This window comes from Balearica regulorum, chromosome 2, assembly GCF_011004875.1.
Source record: "Balearica regulorum gibbericeps isolate bBalReg1 chromosome 2, bBalReg1.pri, whole genome shotgun sequence".
Taxonomy (NCBI): Eukaryota; Metazoa; Chordata; class Aves; order Gruiformes; family Gruidae; genus Balearica; species Balearica regulorum.
In genome coordinates this window covers 83,148,450-83,176,343 of record NC_046185.1, presented here as the reverse complement: position 1 = coordinate 83,176,343, position 27,894 = coordinate 83,148,450, and the positions used below count along the sequence as shown (strand labels likewise).

Below are 27,894 nucleotides of genomic sequence, written 5' to 3'. Positions count from 1 at the left end.
TGTTACTATAAATAGACTGCTTTTAGGATTAAGAGAAAAACCCAGACTCTTTCATTTTGGAATTGCTTTTCTTAAACACAAATCAAATCATGTTCGATAAAAAACACCATAAAAAACAGGTAGCAAGCTTAACCATATTCTGTATTTTCATATTATCACTAAAGACTGCATGAAAAGCAAATGGTATGCTTTGTGTCAAACACAAAAATGTGAAAAAGATGTTTTTACCTGCAAGGACAAATAGCTTTTTCCCCCTTTTATTATTGGTTTGTATTATCTGTTTTCTGTATGCAGAAATGCTGCTTTTATTATTTTATTATTTTGAGGAGAAGAATGGGGTCTGTTCAACACCCAAAAGTTACTGAATCAAATACTCAAACCTGCCATAGGTATATTTATCAGAGGTGTTTGTCTCCTGATTTCGGTGATTGCTTGTCACAGTTGTTGCCAGTCACAGATTATTTTTTTCTTGCCACACAAGTCATCATCAGTCTGAGTCTGAGAATATATATACATGATGTACAGAAATGGTTCTAGGCCAATTGTCCCTAAGCATTGGTTTCAGCATCCTGAGAGCAGCTTTGGGGTCATTCTGCAGACAATGCAAAGGTTTCTAGAACCTGAAACTCAAGTCATTGAATCAGTATCTGTTTTCTCTGCTTAGGAAGCTTGCTTTTCTGTACTATTATACGTGGTTTGAGAAACTGAATTATTTAAACAGTATTTTGTACTCTCTTATAGCTAAACAAGAACAAAGATTAGAAAATTCTATAGTGCTACACAGTTTTCCATATGCAGTATGCCCCCTGTATGCAGCAAGAATATAGAAATTACATTTTCAGTTTTGTGAAAATGCTTTTTTTTTTTTCCTCACAAGAAGAAAATATATGCAGATCTCCTAACAGCCTATTGAGTTAATAACTGTCAAGTTTTCAAATTCTAAACAATTTATAAAGCATATTGGAAATTTGAGGGTAATAAGAAGGAAAAAGAAACCAGGAACAATTTGAGAACTTCATAAAAGAAACAAGAAACATTTATGATTAATGAAACAAGGTATTTATAAATATATACTAATTATTGCCATGGAAGCAAAAAGACATCATTACTTGGAATCTTTAGAACGGTGATAGTCAGGAGAAAGATCAGAATAAGTAGAGTTGAGTTTATATAGTAGTTGGGTTTTGACCTTTAATTGCATCTGGTTTGCCAAATACAAGCATTAGATTACAAAACGCATGATGGAAATTATTTACAGGGGGCATGAGAACCTATAGTCGTAGTCCCCTTTTTTTATGTTGCAGACGCCTGGGTTGATGTAACACGTGAGGGTGTGTTTCCCAGCACAACATCTGATTAGTCACTAATTTAGTAAGGAATGTCCTGGCACACGGTTTTATTGAAGCATGTGAGCCTATCAGCAGAATAACGTATTATATTCTTTTAGGTGTTTCGACATACAGTTGAGCAAAGCAGCTCAGCTGTTTTGAAACTAACATGATATTCCTTCCCTGAGTCTCTTTTTCTTTTCTTTTTTCCTACTGGCAGAAGAGATGTTGCATGTTTACCTATTAAAATATATTTCATGCCTTAATTTTTTTTTCTTTTTGGTTAATATTCCAAGATGTTTTAGTGTCTGTTTAGTAACACTGGAAATCAGCTCTATAAAGCTACACATATTTTATTTTTATATTTTTACACTGAAGAAAATAGAGGGTAGCATATGCTCATTAAGTTTTTTCATGCTCTGCAAGTTACCCCACTCCGTTGAATAAAGATGATCAGACACATTCAGGAGACGAGTTTAATAAAAAATTTCAGAGATAAATATTTACTGCAGCACAAAAGCATGAAAGTTCTCTCAAGTCCACCTGAATGTTATGGTCACAGCACCATATGACACACACTTCCGTTTCCTACCTTAGATTTATTATAAGTACGATACTCTTTGAAAAGCTGAGCCATTTTTACCAAGTGCAGATCACTGCCATAGCTGTGGCCATTGTTGTTACTGTAGGTCAGCTCATAGTATGAGGTAATGTTTAAGAGAATTTCACAGTGAGTATAAAAATATCCAATATGAAAGTAGTAGAAATATTTTTTTAAAAAAAATACTTTAAAATATTAACATTCTTTATAAATCTACATTAAAAATTTCAGGCAAGATGACTGTTACATAATGCTGAGTAGAGATTGATGTAATCAAGTTGAATTTCCAAAAGGCATTAGTTAAAAGCAAATAAGTAACTCTGAAATATGAGAGAAGATCCTCCCATAAATTAAAAAAAAAAAACAAAACCAGATGGAATATAGGGAACAGCAGTGAGAGTAAATGGCTAGCATTTGTGTTAATGGAAGGTTGGAGAACAAGTCGTGCAGCAGTGTGTACCCATAAGTAATCCTGAAAAGGCAGTGAATAGTGGGATGGCCAGGCCTGCTGGAGGTACCAAATTATTCAAGGAAGTGAAGACAAGGACCAACTGTGAAGAATTTCAGAAGATCCTTACAGCATTATTTCACAGTAAAACGGCATATGAAATTCAGTGTAGGTAACTGTAAAGTTATGCAGGAATACCAGTCCTAGATTCACATATAAAATATTAGTGACCAAAGGTGACTGTAACCACTCATTAATAAGATGTGGTGTCACAAACCGAGCATTGATCAACAGACTAAATCTACTGTTACGTATCAGTAAAAAAGACATACAGGGCAAAAGTAAGCACAGCCACATGCCACTCTTATAAATTTCTTGTATGTCTGCATCCTGAATGCTGTGTGTGGTTCTAATCTGCTGTCTCCCTGAAAAAGATACAGGAGAAAAAAACATCCGGAGTAGAGCAACAAGATAGAGCAAATATATGGAACTACCTGCATATAAAGAACAAGTAAATGAAGTAAGACTTTTGAAAAGAGAGAAGAAATGATTAAGGAGAAATAAAGTAGAGGTCTCTAAGATATCTCATGCTATTGGAATGAGGAGGCATCAGAATAGCAGGCAGCAAGCTGAGGAAAAATAACAAGTGTAATTAAGCTTTAGAAATCCTTAGCATAGGATTGTTGTGAATGTTAGAAATATACGTGGATTAAAAATATAAATTACAGGATAGTTCATTGAAGAAAATTAATTGAAGGCTATTAAATAGAAAAATCACCACCTCTGGCTTTGAAAGTCCCTGAGCTGCAGATTGTTAGAGGCTGTATTTTATTTTATGGAGGTATCATTACATATTTCCCCTTGTTCTTACTCTGCTGCTTAGGTATCCCCAGGTATTCAATTTTGGCAACTACTGAAGACAGGGCACAGGGTTAGATGGACCTTTTGCTGTCCCAGTATAGCTGTTCTTGTGAAAAGTGTTACAAGCATTGACATTTTATTCAGTTAAGTGACATAGACTGAAATAAATAAACCTATTTATTTCTGTATTTGCATATGTTGTTAATAAATGGTATATAAATGTTGAAGTCTGAGAAATCCCAGAAGGGCACATGAAGTAGCTGTTGCCCAATTTTAGACTGTTTATTGCTACCCCTACGTTCCATGGAAGTTGCAAGGTCAATGTGTACCTTAAGAAGTTGCTTTGATGCATTTAGGCATGAGATCAGAGTAATAAAATCAATCAGAGCAGTAATATCTGAGGTTTGCACGCCTGATCTTTAAAAAAATATATTGTTCTAAACATTTTTAAGGACTTTTAGCCAAATGCATGCATATGTTTTCTTAGAACACAAACTGAGACAAAAGCACATAAGACTTGTGTATTGATAGCAAAGACTCCAAATGTATCTGAATAATTATTGTAAAAAGTTCTTGTGTCAGGGCTGTACAGGAACAAAACTGTTTCCATTGTGAGTTTACCGTAAGCAGACAATTTTCCTAGGATGCATAGCTTGGAAGCTTCTGTCCTAACTTGTTAGCTAAATTAGATATTTCGTATTATAATCAGAATCTCAAAATGTGGGAATTCAGGTGAAAATTCAAATTAATCTGAGGATGAATAGAAATATGAAGAAGTTTCTGAAAAGGACACATAAACAGAAGTTTTTTGTTAAAGTTTCAAATACTTTGCTCAAAATCCTTCTAGATGTACCTTGGAAAATATTTATTTCATCAATCAGTAATCAAACAAAAAACATATTAAAGAGGCTTTTTTTTTGTAAAGAGTAACTTTAGCACATGGAAATTAGTCTTCTGGGGCTTGCTTTGTCAGTCACTGAAATGAGGTGGAGAGAAATGCAGGATACCTGACAAGTAGTCAAAAGATGATGTATTTCAAGTGCTCTGAATATTTCCCAAATGAAGTCTTGTTTTTGTTTTTGGTTTGGTTTTGTTTGTGGTTTTTTTAAATATGGAAAACTCACCTCACTGGACTAAAGTAAAAGTCGTGAGTGTTATTTTTTTCACCCTTCTACTTCCTTCTTCTATAGGAACATCTATAGGAACATCCAGGGAGTTGGGCTCAATGATCCTTATGGGTCCCTTCCAACTTGAGATATTCTACGATCTGTATGTCAATCAGCAGAGAAGGTTTTTCAAAGCAAAGGATGCTTTCTCATAGGTATCTCAGAAAAAAAGATTCTGAAGGAAACAGCAAAAGCTGCAACAAAATATGCATTTCACAGATTAATATAGATAAAATGCATGTATGAATATTCACTTCTAAATTGAAAGTTTAATTTTTCAGTCTTCTGGCAGCAAAATCTGCTATTGACATGTATTTCCTGGAGCATAACAAAAAGATATCCATGAAAAATGAGGGAAAATGAAGTTTTAACAGTGGAGCTGCTACTGTGCTGTGCAAAACAAGGTGTTCTGTACATGTCTTCTAAACCACCTTATGAAATGGATTTAATTTAAATAAAAATTAATAGTAAAGGAACAGGGAAAGGAAAATTTGTCTTGCATACTTTGAGACAAAAGTCTAGATAACTGAAGTTAATTTGGCTTCCCAGTTGTGCTGCCAGCCTCTTAGCAAAATGTCATGCGTGTTATCATCTTCTCAAGGCAGGGCGAAGGTTATCGGGTGCTCAGGGCTTCTGGCTGAGTGTTCTGGCAGCGCTCGCCCAACCAGTTCAGGGGATTCCTCTAAACCACAGGTCTGTCTGTGCCCTTGATGACAAACGAGTTAGGCTGCAGGTCTCCATTGATCATCACTCCTGGTCTCTTTCTTGACTTCTGTTAGCCCAAGAGCCATTTAGCTCTGTAGGTTTTTTGGGAGGTACGTGTGATTGTGGGAGGGGGTTGAAATCTCTTTTGCAGTCTTGGCTGCACCTGTGCCTTTTCTGTGGTGCTGCGTGGTGTTTCATTGGCCTCCATAGCTTTAAATTTGCAGTTATTTCACAGAGGGACAGATGTTAAAAGAGCAGAATGATTGTGGTTTGACAAGTGTTTACTTTGGAGAAACTCTGGTAAGAAATTGTACACTCCAGTCACTCCAGGATAAAGTTAGTTTTGTTTTCAGCAGTGCATCTCAGAATTAGCCATCCTATCCAGTCTGCAATTGTGTATGTGTATGAATTGTCATCCTGTGAAGCATACCATTGCTTTGTATGCAATGCGATAGGACAAGAGGTAATAGGTATAAACTGCAGGAGGGTCGATTTAGATTAGATATTAGATTAGATAGAGAGTGGTGAGGCACTGGAACAGGTTGCCCAAAGAAGCTGTGGCTGCCCCCTCCCTGGAAGTGTTCAAGGCCAGGTTGGATGGGGCTTTGGGCAACCTGGTCTAGTGGAGGGTGTCCCTGGCCGTGGCAGGGGGATTGGAACTAGATGATCTTAGAGGTCCCTTCCAACCCAAACCATTCTATGATTCCTATAATGTATTTCTTGCTGCTATTTCTCATTATCGCCTATCTTACCCTTGTACTTTGTTGCCTGTGATATTATACGGAAGTATTTTCTTTAAGTTTCGATGTTAGCATTTAACAAGGTTATATGTCTGGTTTCTCTTTCCAGCTGGTAGAGCTGTGAGATTAAATGGTAACATGAACTGTGGTGAGGTGTTCCTATATTTTTGCCTTTTTTTTTTTTTTTTTAACAGGTGGATCTGCATACAGAAGTATGTGCCTTCTAAAATAGTGTGCACTTTGACTTTATTTCCCTGATCTGTTTTGTTTGTAAATACTTTAAACTTTGCTTATATAAAATTACATTTCATTGCTTTTGTTACAATATATCAGATTTGCTAATGCGCTGTTGCATGTGTTGAAGTACGAAAGTAGTGACAGCATACAAATTACCAATTGCTCCATCAGATAAAAATATGGCCTTGGAACTGAGTCTCATTAGTGACAATCTAATATTTTCTTTATGTCACAGTTGCACAACTTAGCACAGTGAGACTGAATAAAAATAATTCTAATTTTAAAAAAAAGTTTTATTTAAAGGGAAAGAATATTATTGAAATTTTACCATCAAGCATATTAAACACTAGAGACTTTATCTCTTCTCACATAGTAAACCATCAAATAAATAGTAAGTTGATGAGAAGAGTTAACAGCGTAATATGGTAATCTGTCTCATTATATAGGCATTGAAAAAGGCTATGGCTCTGAAGGAATCAAGATGGAGTTATATTTAGTATGAAAATGTTTGGCTAGCAATTCTGAATATTAATCAAGAACATTGGCTCTCTGAGCTGGGACATAAGAACAGGGCTGATGTCAATGAAAATGATTAATAATGTATAACTATGTGCTGTGATGTGCTGCCATTATAAAGTACTTGAAGTCCTGCAGTTATTCATCCTTAAGCTTGTAAAGTCTAATTCAGGACTGGTGACCTGGACTTCAATCTACTTGTGGCTTGCAATTGCACTAACCACTCTCTGGTGAGATTTTCTTACATTGCACAGAAGAATAAATTATAGGATTAGGTGGAAAACTGGCTCATATTCTCTTCTTCATAGGATGATAGCAGCATCAAAGTGATGGTGGGTTGTCTTAGCAAACTGTAAGCATACCAGCAAAATCCTTTAGACATAGACATTGTCAGTATGGGGCTCTGAGTGTCCTAATAATCTTGGAGATTCTTCATAGCTGAGTGACTTCTGTGGTGGGTTGACACTGGCTGGAGGCCAGGTGCCCCCCAAAGCTCTTCTGTCACTGCCCTCCTCAGCTGGGCAGGGGAGAGAAAATGTAATGAAGGGCTCATGGGTTGAGATAAGCACAGGGAGAGATCACTCACTAATTACTGTCATGGGCAAAACAGGCTCAACTTAGAAAAAAACTCATCTAATTTATTACCAAGCAAAACAGAGTAGAGTAACAAGAAATAAAACCAAATCTTGGAATACCTCCCCTCACCCCTCCCTTTTTCCCAGGCTCAACTTCACTCCTGATTTCTCTCCCTCTCCCCACCAGCAGCACAGGGGGATGGGGAATGGGGGTTGTGGTCAGTTCATCACACGTTGTCTCTGCCACTTCTTCCTCCTCAGGGGGAGGACTCCTCACACTCTTCCCCTGCCCCAGCATGGGGTCCTCCATGGGCTGCAGGCAGAATCTCTGCTCCCCATCATCCTCCATGGTCTGCAGGGGGACAGCCTGCCTCACCATGGTCTTCTCCAGGGGCTGCTGCAGGGGAATCTCTGCTCTTGTGCCTGGAGCACCTCCTGCCCCTCCTTCTGCACTGACCTTGGTGTCTGCAGAGTTGTTCCTCTCACATCTTCTAACTCCTCTCTCTCTGGCTGCAATTGCTCCTGCTGTTTTGTTTTTACCTTTCCCTTTCTTAACTATGTTACCCCAGATGTGCTACTGTGGTTGCTGATGGGCTTGGCCTTGGCCAGCGGCGGGTCTGTCTTGGAGCCGGCTGGCATTGGCTCTGTCAAACATGGGGGAAGCTTCTGGCAGCTTCTCGCAGAAGCCACCCCTGTAGCCCCCCAACTACCAAAACTTTGTGACACAAATCCAATACAACTTCTTATGTTCTTAATTAAAGTACATATAGAATCGGGATGGGTGTCATTCAACAAATTTGGATGTTGAAAATAGGGGAAAATTGGGTGTGCATTTCAAATTGATGAAATACATTAAAACGTTTACTTTTGTGTGTCTGTGCTTATAAATACATAAATGTGCAAATGCTCGCATACGTGCACTAATGTGACCAATATATTCATTTTTCTATAATGGAAAAAGGGGGAGGAAATACTCCATTTTAGGGCATTTCATGTATGTTATTAATATGAATTTTTTTCAGTAGCAGAAACATGCATTTCAAATTAGTTTTAATCCTCAACATGCCTTTGACAATGATGGTAAATTTTAAACACATGCTTTTGCTAAAAATATCAGCATAAACCATCTACAAAAAAAAATGCTAGCCTTTCCATTCCTTCTGGAAATACGAACTAAACTAGATGTTCATTTTGGAGTGTGATTTTTTTTTTTTTCTGTGAGTCAGTTGAGGTTTTTTAGGATGTCTTTAAGTGTACAGTATGGTGTTCATTATTTTTTCATCTACATTATTAGAAGTGAGACTCGTTCACAGCTGAATAATTAGAACAGGGTCATATGTTGAAAGCACCATCTTACTCTCCTTTCAGATGAGGAGAGACGTAGAAGGCGGCAGTGATTGTGACTAGTTCTGGAGCTGGTCAGCCAGCTAAAGCATGCCACAGGCTGACTAATTAATATCTTTGAAAGCTTGCAGACTGGGTGGGGTACAGCGTCTACACGCAATGCCAGATCATCCCCCTTGCGCTCCACATGGTCAGCATGCTGCCTTTCACCCACCTGCTAAAGCCCTTGAGCATCTTCAGTATCTGAGTATGTAAAACAGTGCATCCGACAAAACTTCTGATCCTCTCAGCTACTCAGCAAGGCTACTTCCTTGTCTCTGGTAAGAATGTAGCTTTTACTTTTCTTCTCTTGCTGATGACTTCCTCTGAAGTCTTTGGTGTCTGCCTGTAAAAGGAAAATTTCACATAGATGTCTATACTGTTTGGGGGAAAGGCTATTTAATTGATAATTATGATATATGTTGAGTCCAAATCTGTACTCAGAAAGACCAAAACTGGTAAGATTCCCTGATCAAGCAATATTTCAGGCATCCGATCTGCATGCCAGCACATCTTTTGGGGTATCTTAATACCTGATGGTAAAGAGAGCCGTTACCAGCTATCAAGGAAATTTTGAGAAAGGTCTAGAGGAGGTCTCTTTAGTTGAAGAACAGGGTAACGGAGATGAACAGAAGTAAGAAGGATTGATTCTTAGTTATCCAAATAAAATAAAGACAACCGTGTACTCTGGAAAACTGTGTATAAAACTGTGGTAACAAGGGCCAACAGAGCACAAGGAGCAACTCACAAAAAGGGTCAAAATGTGTAAATCAATAGTGTGCCCTCACCGGGAATAACGGTGTATATTTCTGGTCTCTCCCACCTTAAATCAGTTACAGTAAACGTAGGAAGAGTTTGGAAAAGAACAGCGAGGATGTTTCAGGGTGTGTAGCAGCTTACATGCATGAAACAAGTGAGCAAAATAGGACTTCTAAAGCTGAATGAACTGACCAAGAGCAGAACACGATCAATAGTATCTTTTTCCTTTTGATTACAAAGTCAAGTCCTTTCACATTCCTTTCAGAAATAACAAGGCTAGGGGAAAGGGATTGTTCCTTCTGTTGAGGAACCAACGAACTCAAGGGGAGGGAAAATTTCAGAAAATGCTGGATATGAGAAGCGAGAGACACACAGCAAGGCTGGGAGGTGGCAGCTTAAGCAAAGAGGTTGCTGAGAAGAGCAGGATTAGTCATGTGAGGTGAGGCATCAGAGATGGCAAGAAGGAACTTAGAAGGGACAGAGAGGACTGACCAAAGTCCCCTGCAATTCAGAAAGCTGTAGTGTTAGCTGCAACTAAACAAGGAAGTAAGAACCTCCCTGAAAAATAACATGGGTAGTGAAAGAGCTTTTCCTTCCTCAGTTCTGTCATTTCCAGTCACTTTGAGTTTTGTTGAAAAAGTTTAAAACTGATTTTTAGCAATTCTAATACCAGGCAAACTCTTTTCTAGGCAGCTCCACCTTTCAATTCTGCAGGCCCATCAAAAAGAATATGATAGTAGTCTGTAAAAATGATAAATAGCTGTGAAAAGCTAAAGAGAGATAACTGTCATCTACTTATTCCAGTATGACTTCTTAGAAATCCGTTGAAATGGCTAGATCAGAGCAAACAACATTGGGTGGGGTTTGGTTGGGTTTTTTGTTTCCAAACAGCATGTAGTTAAGCTACGGAAGTCCTTGCACAAGATGTTACAGATGCTATCACAAGGATGGAAATCCACTCAGAGCTAAAATTATAGACATCACTGCTGGTTCAGGAAACCCATGAGCCACAAGTTGGAGTCTGGAAGACTGGAGAAAGCAGCAATGCGTTTTTCCCTAGGCTGCACTTTTGGACACAGTAGGAGATGCCAGAAACCCTTTGGCCTAATTCAGTACAGTACTTTTGCTCACCTGCTGCTGTTCCACCCAAGTGTACTTGGAGAGGTCATTCCATCTTGTGCGGCTATGAAATAGTCTGGAGCCTGATCTGCTGGAAACCTCCAGATGGGCCAATACAAGCTTTAATTCCCTCCAGTGTGGAGAATGCAGACTGATCAAAAAAATGAGATTAATTTTGCAGATAGTCATCTTTGTGATACTAAAGAAAATACTTTAGTGTGATTGTGGTTCTGCTGATTATGTGCTCATGCTGTTCTGAAGTCTGATTTGCAAAAAAGATGAGCACTGATATTAGTAGAAACTAGTCTTTGAGTACTGAAGTGTTTTATAAATTCTGTACTTCCAAGTTAACAGGTCCTTGACATTTCAGTTAAGTACTCATTTAGTAGACTCTTTTGAACCCAATCTTTCCAGGACTTCCTTATCAGTAAGTAAATAAGGTGATATTATCCTCCTTACCTTACTGAGGGCTGGGGAAGAGTTCTAAGGAATTGTAGAAGTAAATAGTGACCCATTTTTCTGCTGTAGCAGTGAGCACTGTGTACAGAATGTGACAAAGAAATGAACAGTCCAAAGTTGTACTTGAAGAGTACAAGTTTCCAAGACTGAAATACAGGGATAGACACATGTAAACAAACGAAAGCAACTCAAGGTGCACTGGGGGTTTAGTTTTTCTTGCTTTCATTTTTGATGCTGCATTTAAATTTTGAATGATGCTTTTGTGTGTTTGCAGATTTCAGTTACTACTTCTGATGCTTTGCCTGATAAGAGGACTTCTGAATTATAAGCTGAAAATGAAGCTGTTACAGAAAACCATTTTATTAATTAAGATCTTTTAATTTAGCAGCTCTGTTGTTTCAGGGTAAGCTTGAAGAAATTCAGCTCGAATTATTTCAGCTATAACTATCAGAAGTAGAAAAAGAAAAGAAAACAGAAGAGAGAATAATAGTGGAATATGCAGGTATAGGTGACTGTGAAATGTCTCTGTTGAGTAGGGCAGGACATTTATTAATATATATTTATATATTGCCTGGCATAATTTAGATATAGGACTTTATTCCTGTTTTTCTTCCCCCACCTTTCTTTTAAAAGTCCAGTATGATTAAACTGCTTCAGGAAGAACATGTCCTGTGAAAGATTGAGGAAAGTTACGAATATGGAAGATCAGATGAGACTAAGAAAAGGAAAAAGGAACTAACTGGAATGTTGGGGGAAGAGTTAAGGAAGTTGTCATTCACACATAGAGTTCCTCTTTGTTTTTTTTCTTACCATTTCCTGAGGTCATTTTATTAATTCAGATACTCACATCGTAAATATAAATCATGCAATTTAAAGTAATAGGTCTATGATTATATGGTTTGGGGAATTTCTGCAATTTTTATTTAGATCTTACTAGTCATCTAGTCATATTAAAATAAGAAGAAAGGATAGAATCCTTTATAGTTTTTTAATGTTAAGCAGTTTTCCAGCAAATGATGCATTACTCATAATGCACCAAATACAGCTTAACAACTCCAAGATATGAGGTGGTTGGTTTTTAATCTGACATACCTTTTGTTCTGGCTTTGTTTAATTTTTTTTTTAATTTATTTTTAAGATGTGACATCCCGGGGACAGTTCCTCCTATCTCATGCAGCACAGGCAGGTGTTCCCTTCTAGAAAAAAAGATTTCTATGTCAAAATCTCGCGATGTAATATTTGTTTGGAAATAATAAGAACAGTAGGTCAAGCTCTTTAATCGAAGAAGGAAGCCACGTGAAGAAGCAGTGCTGAGCAATGTGCTGAACAACCTACATATGTGATCCTTGGAGTCTTGGGCTGCACGACAAAGCTTCATCAGCACAGATAAGGTTGCTGGGGTGTTGAAAATTAATAGACACGTAGCTGGTGTAGCTGGAGTGACAGAATCCCTGTCATGCACACAGCAAAAAATGGTATGAGGAAATTGAATTTGTCAATTCACTTTAGTTTGTTCACAGAGGCATTACAGGTATTTTGGCAGAAAACCTCCTCATGCTGGCATACTTTCATTTTGAGGACTCTTCCACTACAATTTGCTGGTATCCCTATAGCAGCTGAGACTGCTTGTGGCAGACAAGCTTGGAATCAGAACTTAAAAACAATGCATTAATCTTTATTGAAAACTTGTTTTCCTATGCTTTATTTTAAAGAAATGAAAAGTTTTGATTTCATCTGTGACTTTAGTCAATGGAGAAGAATTTTGATCTTCTGACAGCTTGTGACTGATTCTTTGTGGGGAGGAAAAAAAAAGGATATTTTTACAGTTGCAGTAAGCTCTTTGCTTTTGTATTTTTAAGTGTGTTACTTCAACATTTGTGTCATTTCGCTTTCTGTCACTTTGGTTGCTGCTCACTTAACCTGGGAGAAATGGGAGACGTTGAGGAAGACTTCCAGTGGAAGCAGAAAAATAAAATGTACTAACCGTGTGGCGATTCTCCCTCACATGACTAAAAGAAAAAAAAAAAAACCAAACTGTTTTGCTTTCGGCTGTGCTTGCTACTAAACACCCTGTCATAGTGTGTGAGGTGAGTCACGACCTGTTTATTTATAGCCTTGGCCAATCAACGCCGAATGCTCTGAACTTCATTCAAGACCAGCAGGCACTTAGGATGTCTTGTAAACATTTGCTCTCTGAGCAAAGAGCGCTCTTCTCTGCAGTAAACAGGACAGGTGCCCGGGTTGTCACTTCTAAAACACAAAACAGACTAGAAGATCATTGCCTGGATTATCTAGATTGGTAGAGAGAGAGAGAGAATTCCTTTTTACATCTGAAATGCCAGACAGTGAGGATCTGGGACAAGATGAAAGGTACTGTACCTTGCTTCTGATGGCCTTCTCGTGCAGCGCAGTACGGACCGAGGCTTTTGTGTAATCAATCTGTTTGCGTTCCTAAGTTGTCAGCCTAAGATCAGTTTGCTCTCTGTTATAACAGATCACCTAATTCTTGAGGTTTGCCTTTAATGCTAACCTGAGGCTTCTTAGGAGAGAAGTGTTAGATCTTAATGTTTGCGTGGAGGTTAAATTGTACAGCTGTTATGTATTTCTTAAACTAAAGCTGAAGGGAGGAAAATACTGGGTGGTTTCTAGCTAGTCACTTTTCCCAACCATGGGACAACTTACAAGCCTCCAAATGTCAGAGAGACAAATAGTTTAGTCGGAGCCACGTTACTGACAGAACCATAACTCATTACTATGAGATAGGGCACTGTGTCCCCTTGAGGTATGCCTGTCTTTCTGGAATTTAACTTTTATCTTACTTAGCTTATAAAACCAGTGATAAGGACAAGAAGAAAGCAGTTGGGTCTAAAACTTGGTAACAATTTAACAAATACTACTTTTTCAAGTATGATCCAGCATATTCCTATGACATAAATGCACTAATTAGATTTAGCTAAATAAACAGATTTTAACCCAGGTATCTTAAAAGTAGATGTTATTTATGTTTGGCTTTGACAAAGTTTATAATTTAGGTCTCTTAAAGTCCACATGGTCTTTCCATACTTGTAATTTTTACTGTCTTGATGCTAATCAAAAGGTTGGCTTTAAAATGGTATTAATGAAATATTTGATATTGCAAAAAAGAATTGTCATATATGTGGAAATAGATTTTTTTAATGTAAGTTAGTTAACAAAATGCCAGAATATAGAGGCAAATTTAAGAAATTACAAGAATGAGAAGAGAGCATTTCATTATGGCTTGGGATTTGATTTCTTCTAGTTAGATTTAAATTTGACCATTTATGTGGATGTTTATTCAATATGTATGTCAATGTGTAGTTGTAAGATAGATGAAAGACAGAAGACATTTCAGGTTGTCTGTTGTAGATCAGCATATTCAGGCATGGTCACCTGCTTGGGTGAATGTGGGTGAATGGATCCCCAGTGGCATGACTGGGTCTCTGCAAGGGTGGGGTCACCTATGCATTTCCGTTTGCAGGGATCTAAGTTGTGCCCTATATATGACACATAGATTAAAAGTAATTGTAGTAGTAGGTAGCATTTTTTTCTTTCCTTTAAGGAAATGTTGAGTCATTACTGATAGCCACCAAAGTGTTAATTGCTATTCATTAAAAAATGTTTAGCTGGATCTCCAGTTTGTTAAATTGTATATTTTTCAATACAGAAAAACAGCAATATGCATGACACATTAAAAAAAGGAGGTTTCAGATCATAATCACCTTTTTTTCTTTTGAATCAATTTTATAAAGGATATACATGGTGATATATACTTCCTTGAAAATATGTTGTGTGGTTTTTAAAACAACATGGGAGAAAAATCTTACCAGCTGAGAAGAAAAATAATTTTGAAAAAAAATTTATTTCAAAATTCAGATTTAGGAAAAAAAAAAGCAGCAGTGTTTACCAATGTGTAAAAGGATGCAATTGGTATGCAAAACATACAAGCTTTGTAATATCTAACTTCCTTTGTTTACAATTCTTTCTCTATAAAGGTTTGTAGCAAGCTTTGGCAGTCACATAGAACTAATACTAGGCCTAAACCTCTAAGACTTCATTTTTATGAATCAAAGTTGTTTCTTTGTTTTTAAACAAAAAAGATGAAAATTTCTAAAGCAGTAACCTGAAAAGGCATTATAGGGCCTGCTCTCCCCATTTATCATTTCCAAAACTACCATTAAATTAATTGACCCTGATCCTAGTCTCTCATCCTTTTGTGTCTTTGCTATTGAGCAAAAAGGTTTGAGAAAATAGTTTAATCAAAAGGCTCTGATTTTTTCTGGAATTCATTTGCCTTTATGTCTTGGTGGTAACAAATAGGAGATAACTGGAGAACATTCCAACAGAAGTGCTAATGAGATTTGGCGGAGATCAGAATATTTTGGTTCGAGTTAAACAGGAGGGAATAGAAGGAGGAGTTATGGGAACTATACCAGAGCAATATGGGAACTGTACTGGAGCAATTCATTTTAGAATTGCAAAAGAAGAGATACTAATTGAAATGCACAGATAATGGGATAATTTTGAGGGTGCACTGAACCAAAGCTACTGCTTTATATATTTAAAAAAGGAGGGCAGTGGTATTTTTGTAGAAGATGTAGAATGAGCTTTGTTTGCTGATTGGTTTCAGCACACTGCACTCCTTGTAGCTCCTTCTTAGATGCAAACAAATACTTCTTACATCACCTCCCTTCTTGAGTTCATGTCCTACTTCAGAAAATATGTAATATTGCATCATAAGTATATTTCATGAACATTATAACATCATAGTTAAAGATGTGACATTGGTCAACAGTCTCTTAGTCATACTGTGAATTTAAAAGTATAATAAGCAAAGGAACATAAGCACAAATACTTCTTAGTAAGGCTAGTAAAAAAGCTAGGAGTTGTGAAAATTAGGTACCCACTCATATCTTCTGTTTTGTTTTGTCATATGATCCTGGGCAGTAGCAGATCGAGAACCGTGAGGAAAGATGTGGTGAACAGTCCAGGATTGAAAACAGCTTAGTATAAGGACCGTATTTTCCCCTAGTAACTCTTTATAATCAGGTCCCCTGCAGTTTTGGTGTAAGATGGTATCATTTATTTAAAAAAAAAAAAATTAAAAAATTGACAACTCATGAGGAATCTGATGATGGTCAAGAATGTATAAAAGGTACTGTGAATGATCGGTCCTGAAGTGGTGGAAGCACCTGGCTGTAGCTGCTTCAAAGAGATACCAATGTGTAACTTCCTCTATCAGAACAATGTCTATGTTGTTCTATTCGCTCTCACCTCCCTGTTATTGAAAAGGCTAAACTGTTAGCCAGGAATCTTTATGAATTGAATAAAAATGGGAGAGAAAGCTACCTTATTTCGAACAAGTTGTTTTTGACCTACAGTCTTATAATGCATGACCTTTCTCAGTATGTGCTTAGACTTAGAAAAGTGGAGATGCAGTTTAAAGTCAAATCTGTGTGTTATTTAATTACTCAAAGCATGTTGATTTGTAATTATATAAGAATACTTGTTTCTTCTGCTAATATTAGTTAATAAAGTGGAAAGTATTTGATTTGCTTTTATGACTGAATTCAATGAACAAATGTAGGCAATGAGTGGTTAGCTCGTGCCAGGAACTTTCAGTAACGTGTCAAAGTAAATGATCCCCTGCTCATACTAAATACATTAAAACCCATTGAAAAGAGCCAGAATTAAGTTCTTCACAGAAGGAGTTAAAGCCACCTTGTAATATTACACAAAAAGTCGTTTTCATGTTTTTGCAGGTTAAAAGTATTGTCTGGCACTTGAAAATCCGATTTTCCTTTTTTGTGCAGCTGCTCTGCAACTCAAGGCATGCTCAGCTCATCTTTCCTAGCTGTTTGACTTTGAGAGGCCTTGAACTAGGAGTATCCCAGCTGAAGAATGTGGAGGCTGAAGGAGGGAAATTAATTGAGTTTGTGAGAAAGGGTTAAAAGAGTTTTCTTTGCAGGAGAAAAATAAATGTGAAAGCATTGCTTCCAGCAGCTGGGCAGAGCTGTTTAAAGTTCTGCAAACAGAACTTCATGCTCCTGTTGATAGAAACAAGACTTCCTTACTTTTCTGAACAAAAATAGTGCAATAAAAATGTCTCTTTTGCATCACAAGTTTCTATTATAAATGGGAAGCTGACCTGGAAGATCCCAACCCTTGTGCTGTCTTGGTAAAAAGACAACAGCAAGTGGCAATAGCATTGTAGTCTTTGCTAAACAGAAAGCAAATCTATAATAGTATTTATGTGGCACTGAAATGCTGAATTTTCATGGAAAGAAACGTTTAAGAAATCTATGCTTATTGACTAAGTCATGCCTTTGGACTAATAGCACTTGACTATCAGATCACATTTCACACTTTGAATGACCTCGAACTAGAGTAGCTGGTGTTCTTCTCAGGAGAGCTGGACAAGAGTAGTATAGGTCAAAGGAAGAGTTTCTCACGAGAGCTGACCTGTCAGTTTGCCTAGAAGAGTCTATTTAGAGGTGCTGGACAATGAAATGCCCCAAATTTAGTTGGAGTATATTTTGTTTATTTTAGCAGGACTTTCAGCAAAAAGTGACGACATTTAGGACAATCTGCTGTGTTGAGGAACTTCTGTACTGGAATCACTTCAAAAAAGTTGGAGTTAACCTGTTTGTATCTGATCAGCTAAAGACAGACAATAGAGCTCCTTATTAAGACTTTATAAGACAACCGATGTTATACTTGAATAGAAGAAATGAATGCATCCCCTCCAAAATAAAATCGTGGTAGTAGTGGGTCGTCTTTTTTTTTTTTTTTTTTTTTTAAGGAACCTGTAGGACAAGACGAGTTCCCCTATCCTTTTGCAGAACACTCGAGTGCATTTTTATAATAATAGCATTGGTTTCTTTTTCACAAAAGTTTGTTCTTGACTAGTAATAAAAAAAAACCCAAAATCTTCATTTATGAGATTGATATTGTTTAGCAGCACACCAGTGGTAAAATGTTCCCATGTCAGTTGAAGAGAAGAAAATACCATTATGATTTTAGTTTAACACACCTTGCAAGAAGTGTATAAAGTCAGGGATGAGGGTTGCTTATATTATGTTTTGTTGAAAGTCATGTGTCCTGGCCAGTCTGCTCTGCAGTCCATTGAGAAAAACACATCCAGCCTCATCAAATGGTGATGATTTAAGCATGTTACTTGTACAATAATGTTGCCAGGAAATATTCTTGGTCAATAAATAAAAGGGGTCTGCATGTTACTGAAAGCTGTGAAATAACATTTTTTTCAGCTTTTTATTGCACATCTTTCCCTGAAAAAAACAGTAACAGCAGATTGGACTGACTCACTGTAAAAAGCACAAAATTGAAGTGTCAGATGAAGATAGATGAGGTCAGAAAGAAAACACTTTAAAGCTTGAGAAGCAGTGTCATACAGTATTAATGGAATTCATTTAGTTCTTAGAAATTAGGTATTTGAACTACAGGAGAGATGATAATTAAAGGAGATTTTTGGATTGGGAAATGTTGTTAGTTATTCTTTAAGGTTGATAACTATATTCTCCAGCTTCAATTTAAAACCAAAATCTGTCTGACTTTGTAAATCTTAGAGATTACAAGTGTGCCCAAGCTTTAACATTGAAGGGATGTCAAATGTAATCGGTTAAAGGATGTTTGCCACAGCATTACATGTTGGCAAAAGCCTAACCCTGTGCAGCACCTATAGATTAGCAATGGGAAATAAAGTGCATATGGATATTTACAAGCTAAAGAAATTTCTATTAGAAAAGCTTTGTCAAGTTTGCAGCAAAAAAGTTGTAGATGAAGATTCTCCCTAAAGTTTGGGAACAGAGTGTATTTGTGGATGCTTCCTGTGCTCCTCATTTTTTCAGAGATACAGCATCCTTTCGTTTGAAGCAAGCAGGATTTTGCACTAGTGATTCATTTAAATTGCAAGTCTTACTGACTGGGTCATAGCCACATGACACAAATATAATTATTTTAGTATGCTTAACAATTGCATAGGATCCAAAAGTGGCACAGGATAAAGCACAATTCTACATAATCACCTTTTAAATACCCACGTAGGTCATTAAAATGCTATGCTGTGAGTTCAGTGGTGCTTGCTATTATGTCTTTCCACATATTGCACGTAACATATACAAATTTGTTACATAGTGTTACAGTAGGGCTAATCAATATTGCACTGTTTTCTACCACACAGTTCAATAGTAGATTTTAGAGGTTTTGCTCTTGGTACTTTAATACACTTAACTGTAAAATGTACTTTTTACACTATTTTATATTTTGGAGAGAGAGAGGGATGGTTATTTTCATTTTGAGTATGTGGTCACTTGAAATTTAAATGTAAAAAAACATTTTAAATGTCTTTCACAAAATTTGAAATCTAAATACTATTTTATATCCATTATCTCTGTACCTGAATAATTTAGAAGACAAATTTAAAAATATTTTTGGCATAGGTCTTCAGGTATAAAATGTTTGTTTCAAAGAAGGGTAACTGCATCACCGTAATCACTCCCTTCTGCACTCTGGTGATTCCCTTTCTTCCCAGGAGAGACCTGTGAAAGCTCTGGAAAGGTAAATCAGCTTGATGGGGTTTTGCTAAGTTTACACACTTGATTTCATTTGGTCAAGTTTCGTATTTAACTCCTGGTTGTCTATGAGGTTTGTCCTTAGATATCCTTAGATATCAACATCCTTTACAGCCACATCATTCTATAAGCTCTAGACAGTACTTTGCAAAAGACTACAAAATAGCCACATTACCTATATTGTGATTTACATGTCTTTGGGAATGTAACTTTCAGCTCTTCCACCTTGACTAATGCATTCTATGTTACCCTTAAAATTACAGAGTGTGCACAGGTTTCAAGCGTGTGTGGTTACAACTGGGAAATCAAGAAGGTTTAGAAGCTCTATAATTACTAACTCTTTGTTTATGTAGGTGCAATCCTTCAGATCCACCACATCATGGTGTACTTTGTCACTGCTGCAGTTCTGAGTAGCTTATCTACGTGAAGATACATATAAAACTGTGTACACATAATTAAAAAAAATCCAGCACATCACGAAGAGATCTTTAAACCGGTAACATGAGAGCTACTGACCTTTCTGAGAGAAATGTGACGGGGCTTTGCCTGAACAGATGTCTAGATACAAAATGAGAGCATGACACCATCAGTCATTTTTAGAGAATGTAATGCCACTGACTCTTCTGGCCAGAGTTTGTGACTGTGATGGGTTGAAGCATCTGGGGTGGGAGGATGTTGTGGGGGTTTTTTTTCAGCTACTAGGTAACAGTTTATGCATTTGCTCAGTTTTAGAAATGAGGCAGTAGGTAGTCAGAAGGATATGAGTAATTAAGTTTCTCTCTGAACACCTTCAATCTTATTGACAGTAGTTTTAGAATAAAAGTGTATTACTTTGTATATCAAACTGATCCTAAGTGATGGGAGCATAAAATTTTATTCTTTCTATATCATGCACCAAAACCTTAGAAGGTGTTCAGAGAGAGTTGGCTACTCATGTCATCGAAGGGGCACCTTGACAGGAGTCACGAAAGCTGTTTTGGCAGGAAGTATAGGATTCATATATAAGTAATTTATTAAGGTACTGTAACTCCACTAACACTATCACAGAATCACAGAATGGTTTAGGTTGGAAGGGACCTTAAAGATCATCTATTTCCAACCCCCCCTGCCATGGGCAGGGACCCCAGAGCTGGACGCAGTACTCCAGGTGGGGTCTCACAAGAGCAGAGTAGAGGGGCAGGATCACCTCCCGCGACCTGCTGGTCACACTTCTTCTGATGCAGCCCAGGACATGGTTGGCTTTCTGGGCTGCAAGCGTGCATTGCTGACTACTGTTGAGCTTTTCGTCAACCAAGACCCCCAAGTCCTTCTCCTCAGGGCTGCCCTCAATCCATTCTCCGCCCAGCCTGTAGTCGTGATTGGGATTACCCCGACCCATGTGCAGGACCTTGCACTTGGCCTTGTTGAACTTCATGCAGTTCACACAGGCCCACCTCACAAGCCCTCTCAAGGTCCCTCTGGATGGCATCCCTTCCCTCCAGCATGTCGACCACACCACACAGCTTGGTGTCATCGGCAAACTTGCTGAGGGTGCACTCGATCCCACTCTCCATGTCACCAACAAAGATGTTGGTCCCAATACCAACCCCTGAGGAACGCCACTCATCACTGATCTCCACTTGGACATCAAGCCATTGACCACAACTCTTTGAGTGTGATCATCTAGTCAATTCCTTATCCACCGAGTGCTCCATCCATCGAATCCATGTCTCTCCAATTTAGAGACAAGGATGTCATGTAGGACAGTGTCAAATGCTTTCCACGAGTCCAGGTAGATGACATCAATTGCACTTTTCTTAGCCACCAACACAGTAACCATGTCATAGAATGCCAGATTTGTCAGGCATGATTTGCCCTTAGTGAAGCCTTGTTGGCTGTCACCAGTCACCTCCTTATTTTCCATGTGCCTGAGCATAGTCTCCAGGAGGATCTGCTCCATGATCTTGCCAGGCACAGAGGTGAGACTGACCAGCCTGTAGTTCCCTGGGTCTTCCTTTTTACCCTTCTTAAAAATGGGGGTTATGTTCCACCTCTTCCAGTTGGTGGGAACTTTGCTGGACTGCCAGGACTTCTCAAATATGATGGAGAGTGGCTTAGCAACTTCCAGTTCCCTCAGGATGTGCAGATGCATCCCCTCAGGTCCCATGGACTTGTACACCTTCAGGTTCCTTAAATGGTCTTGAACCTGGTGATCTGCAGTTAGTGGTTCTGCATTCTCCCAGTCCCTGCCTTTGCCTTCTGAGATTTGGGCAGTGTGGCTTGAGCACTTAACGGAGAAGACTGAGGCAAAAAAAGTCATTGAGTACTTCAGCCTTCCTCATATCCTGGGTAACCAGGTTTCCCGTTTCCTTCTGGAGACAGCCCACATTTTCCCTAGTCTTCCTAATAAGAAGCTTTTCTTGTTGCCCTTGATGTCCCTGGGCAGATTTAGTTCTGTCAGGGCTTTGGCTTTCGTAACCTGATCCCTGGCTGCTCAGACAGTTTCTCTGTATTCCTCCCAGGTACCTGCCCTAGGCTTCCTTTTTGTGTCTGAGTTTGTCCAGGAGCTCCTTGTTCATCCATACAGGCCTCCAGGCATTCTGGCCTGACTTCTCTTTGCTGGGATGCATTGCTCCTGAGCTTGAAGGAGGTGACCCTTGAATACTAACCAGCTTTCTATTATGCTGAAGTAGTTTTTTATGTTCTTGATTGACTGAAGTTGTAGTCATGCACTCCACATTCACCATCTACATCACATATCTTTTTTTTTTTCCTTTTTGTCTTTAAACGTGATCATTGAGAAATGAATTTGTTTGGAGTATACATCATTTTCTGTTTGTCAGCTTCTGATCTAATGCAGGTTTAATGTTTGTCTCTATACAAGGGCATGACGTAACATATCTTTGCATAGATACAACTGTACGTTTTACCTCCTTTCTTTCTCCCTCCCCCTTCACCAGGATCTCTGTTTCTGCCCCCTTGCTCCAACCCTCTGGCCTGTGGGTAACACTGCCGCTCAAGTGGGCTCTGGGGGAAAGGGACAGGAGGGACAGATGTTACCAGGGCTGGCAGTCGTTGGGAGATGTGAACAAGAAGAGGCAGCATGTGCATCTGCTTGTCACACTGAAGATCAGCAAGCTGACTTTCTTAACCCCTCTAGTTCCATAAGATCAGAATAAGACTTCAAAATAGTCCCTGATGTTCCTTGTAAAATAGGAGAGTGTGGCTATAGTAGAACTGACAAAGTTCTGAAGAACTGACAAAGGTGTGTCATGATTTCTTGTGGCCTATAAGAAACTGCCAAGTATTTTTTTGCAGAGCAAGCTTAATAGTGGGTTTGTAATGTTTTGAAGCAAACTTCACCTGTACCATCCACTCTTCTTACTTGGTTTGTTCTTTGTCAATGCGCCACATGTGGATGAAAGCATCTAGCAATACATTTTGTCTGCACTGCAGCTCGTACTTTCAACATCTTTTAAACTTGGCAAACGAAAGCATTATTAACAACCAAGAGAAGCAACTCCAGCGAACTTTGCCTGCAAATGTGCCATTTTTCTGCATCATTTGCATGGGTTTTTTTGAATTGTTATTAGTTATTCCAGTGTGCCTTGTTGTATCTCCTCCTCTTTATATTGTCTTTATATTGATATAAATGAAAATAGTTTGCATTATTATTGTAGTTTATGCTTTCATCTCCCCACACTGTTTTCGCAATTACCTTATAGTAAGCCAACTATCTACAATCGTCCTATGTACTTCAAAGCTCTGTTTTGACAGTAGGCATCAGACCTATCCATTTTTCTCTCTCTGTGCTTCCACAAAGTTCCACTTTGTCAACAATTTTAAATAAAGGATAGGAGTAAAGTCTGTAAAATGACTTCGTAATTCAGAATACTGTCATAATAGTAGTTTCCAAAACTAGAATAAAGAGGCGACTCTTAAAATACATATTATTAATGCTGCAGAATGGTTTACAAAAGCTGGAAGCAATGTTTTTTTAAGGAGAGTAAAAATAAAAATTGCAGTTCTCCTGTGACAAAACCCTTGTATACTACTTTTCTCAAGCCGCTAATTATCAAAGAGGATGGAAACTGAAATCGCGGTTGTGGATGGGAGGCTGACAAAAGGTCTGTGTAACATTGCTAATCCCTCCCCTCATGTTCTTCATGACTTATTTAATGGTTTTATTTACATCCTCTGTCAGAGACATATACCTGCATGCAGTGCCATGCATAGCTGGAAAATATGTTGCATTTTCTCTATCTGACAGAAGTCACCTAGTCCAAGACACGAGACTCTCATCCTATGAATTTCAGGTACGCTATTTAAAATTGTTCATTTTTTTTTTCTCTCAGAATTCTCACCCTGAATATTCTATAATGTAAGAGGAAATCACACTACTGCAGTCCTATAAACAGTACACCATAATAAAGTCAGGAATAGGGCAACAATTTGGGTTTTGAACTTTAATCAGTTTTACATCGTGGCTGAAACACTTTAAGTCACGTTCTGCGCTCCCCTATGCATACAATAGTTTGAATACGAATTCCCCATGCATGCTATTTATGTTCTGTATGAAATGGCTCCCAAACCTTGCTCTAATATCGATGTTGCTGTGTCACCACCTCGTGGCGAAGCTGCTTTACAGGACTTAAATATAGGCATAGACAAAGCTGAAGTTTCTCCATGTGTGTTTAACTAGACATTTTTGACCTGACTTTTTTACAAAAATGAAGCTATTCAGATTATGTATCTGAAAATAGGAGAAGATGGTTAACTTCCATTATGTTAGGAAAGCTGCTTCCAAGTAATCAGTATGTCTGCAGTGCAACAGAAAAGAAGGTAAGTAACATTCCCATGTAGAATAAAAGTGGATATCATGTATGTGGGAGAAGACGACTTATTCCTGGCTTAGATATACGTATGTAAAAATTCACAAATTTAAACGTGGGTCCAGCACTTGGACCAAAGTGTACAATTCAGTATAAGCCCCAAATCCTCTTATCCTGTGTGTTTAGAAGAAATGAGAGCCAGACTTTATAATTGTAAGAAAAAGTGGCTTTAGACCTTGCTGAATTGTATGTCAGACATCTTGTCTGGGGTTTGGCTGACATGTCAGTTAAATATTTTAAGGAGAACTGAAGTTTGGTGTTCTTTTTCCTGAGTCATTGGGTTTGAAATTCAGAGTTCACTTTCTCCTTTTATCATAGTTTGTAAAATAGAAGTGACATATCTTTTGGGTTATACAACTGAAAATTTATAAATAGAGATTTTTCTTAGTTGGAAAATAAAGTGAAATAGGCGCATATATATATATATATAGTTACCCATCATTTGCCTAGTTTTGTTACTAATCTGTGACTAGAAATCTGAGGTAATAATGTAATCCCAAACTTTCCTTTCGTTTGATGTTATAATGTCATAAACAGTGTGGACTACATTATTTTACTTGCTATCATGATTCATTGATCAAAACTTCTGCCTAATTTAGGCCACTTGACCCTTTTACTAAGCATCCCTTCAGTGCTATGTTAGTGTATCTTATCTTGCTTGCTGCCATGTAAGAGATCATTTCCCTTTCAGTGCCGTATCAGCATATAGCCCCAGCACTGCAAAGAGAAACAAGTCAGAAGCTCATCTTTTTAGGAAAAATCAACATACCTCTTGTACTCCAGTGTAATTATATGTGTAATTTTCAAGTAAATAATTTCCAGAATTCAAATTCATTTTCCTCCAACGATTATCTCCTTGGGCTGTGTAAGTAAACCAGTTACTCTTGCTAGAAAGATCTGCATTGCAGTTCTTGGTGCAAGTGGGATGGGAACTCATGCCCGTATAAAAACCATTACTGTACACTTTCGTGTTATAGACTGAATACGTAAAAATAACATACAGCAAATTTTTTTTAAATGCTTTTAAAAAAATCCAACTTTTGGTTTCCTGCATTCCTGAAAGTTTGTGAAATAATTCTAAGGAATCTGCAAAATACTTATGAGGAAAAATAAGCCTATTTTGGTAGGGTTAAATTTGCTATATAAGGATCCACATCTGTTTTGAAAAATGTGCGGTGTTAAGCAAATTAAAAAGCAGTACTCTAATTTTAAGACCATGTTGTTGTCACTTACGGGAACAAAACTCCAAAGTAACACCTGAGCCAGGAGTCTTGAAAGCCTGTGGACACCAGGACTGTTGTACATGTACATCAATATTGCCAGTGGCTCACAAAAATACAAACATATGTTCATAACTTTAAAATCTTCATAGCTGTCCTTGTATCAGGAAATGACAGACATGAACAAGTTCAGATCCTAAAACATAATGGTGCCTTATTAGTAAGAAAGAACATTAAATCGTAGGTAATAAAATACAGTACAGCAAAGGTAGGTTATGCGTGTGTCCTCAGCTAAGAAGGTAGACAAAAGCAATCTGCTAACCAGCTTTCAACTAAGAAAAGTCCAAGTGTTCATGATGGCTTGTAACTTCTACAGTATGTGCCAATAAAAATGACTAAGCAATCTGTTGTCGAGCAAGGATAATATTAACATGAAAGTTTTTAATCACTACAGGTATTTTTGCAAGTGATGATAGATGATTTTATTTTTTAAGTCTTATGTTCACTACAAAAAAAATAAAATTTTGTATCTTGTTATTCCTAATATTAAAGCACATATTTAAATGTTACTCTCAAACACTAAATTCATATCGGGTAAAGTTTAAACAGCAAAAATATGAGTTGGCAGTTGGATCTGACATTCTATGTGTATGTCCCTATTGCTGCACACCGACCCTTGTACATTCATTTTTTTCATAATGTAATTTCTGATTTATCCTGTAACGTGATCCACTAATGAGAAAATGTTACTATTAATGCAGTGATGCAGTGGACATTTAATGGATTATGTATCCCAGTAAAATGACTGTGGGATTTTTTTATGGCTTACTTGCATTCAGTGTCATCAAAAGTGTGTGTACTGAGCAGTGAGTTATGTGAAAGATAACTTTGTAAAACTGGTGCAGCATTTACTTCATATTCTGAATATTTACATCATGGTGCATCCGTGCTTTGTACCAGTTTGATTTGACATTGACTGACCTGTGTATGTTTTTCCTTTCATTTGTTGTTTCATAAACATGTCTCTTGTAGATGTTTTGTCTACTCCAAAAAGGTATACGATGTGATCATTTAAACTGGATATTGTCTAAACTGATCAGCCCCAAATTAGATACGTATGCTTTCTCATGTTTTTCAGCAAATTCTTCAGTACAATTTTTAGAATTTTATTAAAAGGACTGAACAGTCATAAGCTAACCTTCAGAAACACTTCTTTCAATATAAAAGAAAAAGAAATCAGTAAGGAAATGAATGTTAACATCAAGACTTCAAGATCATTTTTTTTTTCTAAGTTGGGTAATGGTCTCTTATGGATCATCATAGTTTGCAGAACAAGATGAAAAATAGAAAATGCACAAGGATTATATGCATGAAATTAAACGTATTAGTATGTTTGGCCATCCTGTGGCAATGAAAAGTACTGTGGTATTTATTTTTTTTAAAGAAAAAATAATATTAGAAACAAGTTTGGGGTTGTTTAATTTAGATGACAACCATGCCTTGAACTCATTGTTTTCATATGGCAAATTAATAAGCAGTAATTGCTTCTGTAATTGCTTGTATTGACTGAGAACTGCTACTACTGAGCAGAATTTTTTTGATTTAAAAAGATCAAATCAGCCCAATGCAAAATACGTGGAAACAAGCAGCAGTTTCTGTAGCAGAGCAGCAGCCATTGGATCACTGGAGGCTATAGCTTTCCATATGATGTTTTCAAGCAGTTTCAACTTTCACATGAGTTATAACCAAAGTTGTTGGGTATTTTTGTTTGTTTTACTCAGCTGGAAAGTCATCAATTCCAGGCAAGACTACAGACCCAGGATAAATCAGTGCATTTCAGAAACACTGATGAATTTATTTGTATTTCTTCAAGAAATGTCCCACTTCAAGGAACAAAACCCTGGCAAGGTAAGAATTCCCAAGTAAGATTAACAGTTCGATATTGTTTAATAAAAAGGTGAGATAGATTTAAAAAAAAAAACAAGCAAGCAAGCAAAAAAATGAAAAATAAAATACACATTATGATGCATTCAGTTATGAGTTTCTGCTAACTTTTTCCAGTGCAGAACACAGGTAGGTCACCAGTGAGCAAAGCTGCTCACAGTAAAGTTTACAGAGGTACAGTCCTTCCCCTCACAGCTGTTGGAACCTCACCAGTCCTTCCATGGAAAGGAAATGTAAACCATCACAATTTAATAAAAACTTGAAAAGGCAGAAAAAGTATACAGTTATCCAGTCGTAAACATACATGTTTTTTCCAAGTAATTGTAGTTTTCAGAAACAGCTGCACAAGTACA

General features: G+C 37.6%; 1 protein-coding gene across 2 annotated transcripts in view; it reads left to right on the top strand.

Annotated features, from left to right (window-relative positions):
- RETREG1 (reticulophagy regulator 1) overlaps positions 1-27,894 on the top strand; it is a 72,824-nt gene that overhangs the window by 30,747 nt on the left and 14,183 nt on the right. Inside the window, exons 1-2 of one of the 2 annotated variants that reach the window (XM_010302385.2) lie at positions 12,921-13,267; positions 27,379-27,505. In XM_010302385.2, coding sequence (XP_010300687.1) covers positions 13,233-13,267; positions 27,379-27,505 — 162 coding nt within the window. In that variant the 5' untranslated portion in view covers positions 12,921-13,232. Of the gene's footprint in view, positions 1-12,920; positions 13,268-27,378; positions 27,506-27,894 lie in introns of those variants that run through there. The other variant, XM_075744842.1, reaches the window with a different exon arrangement.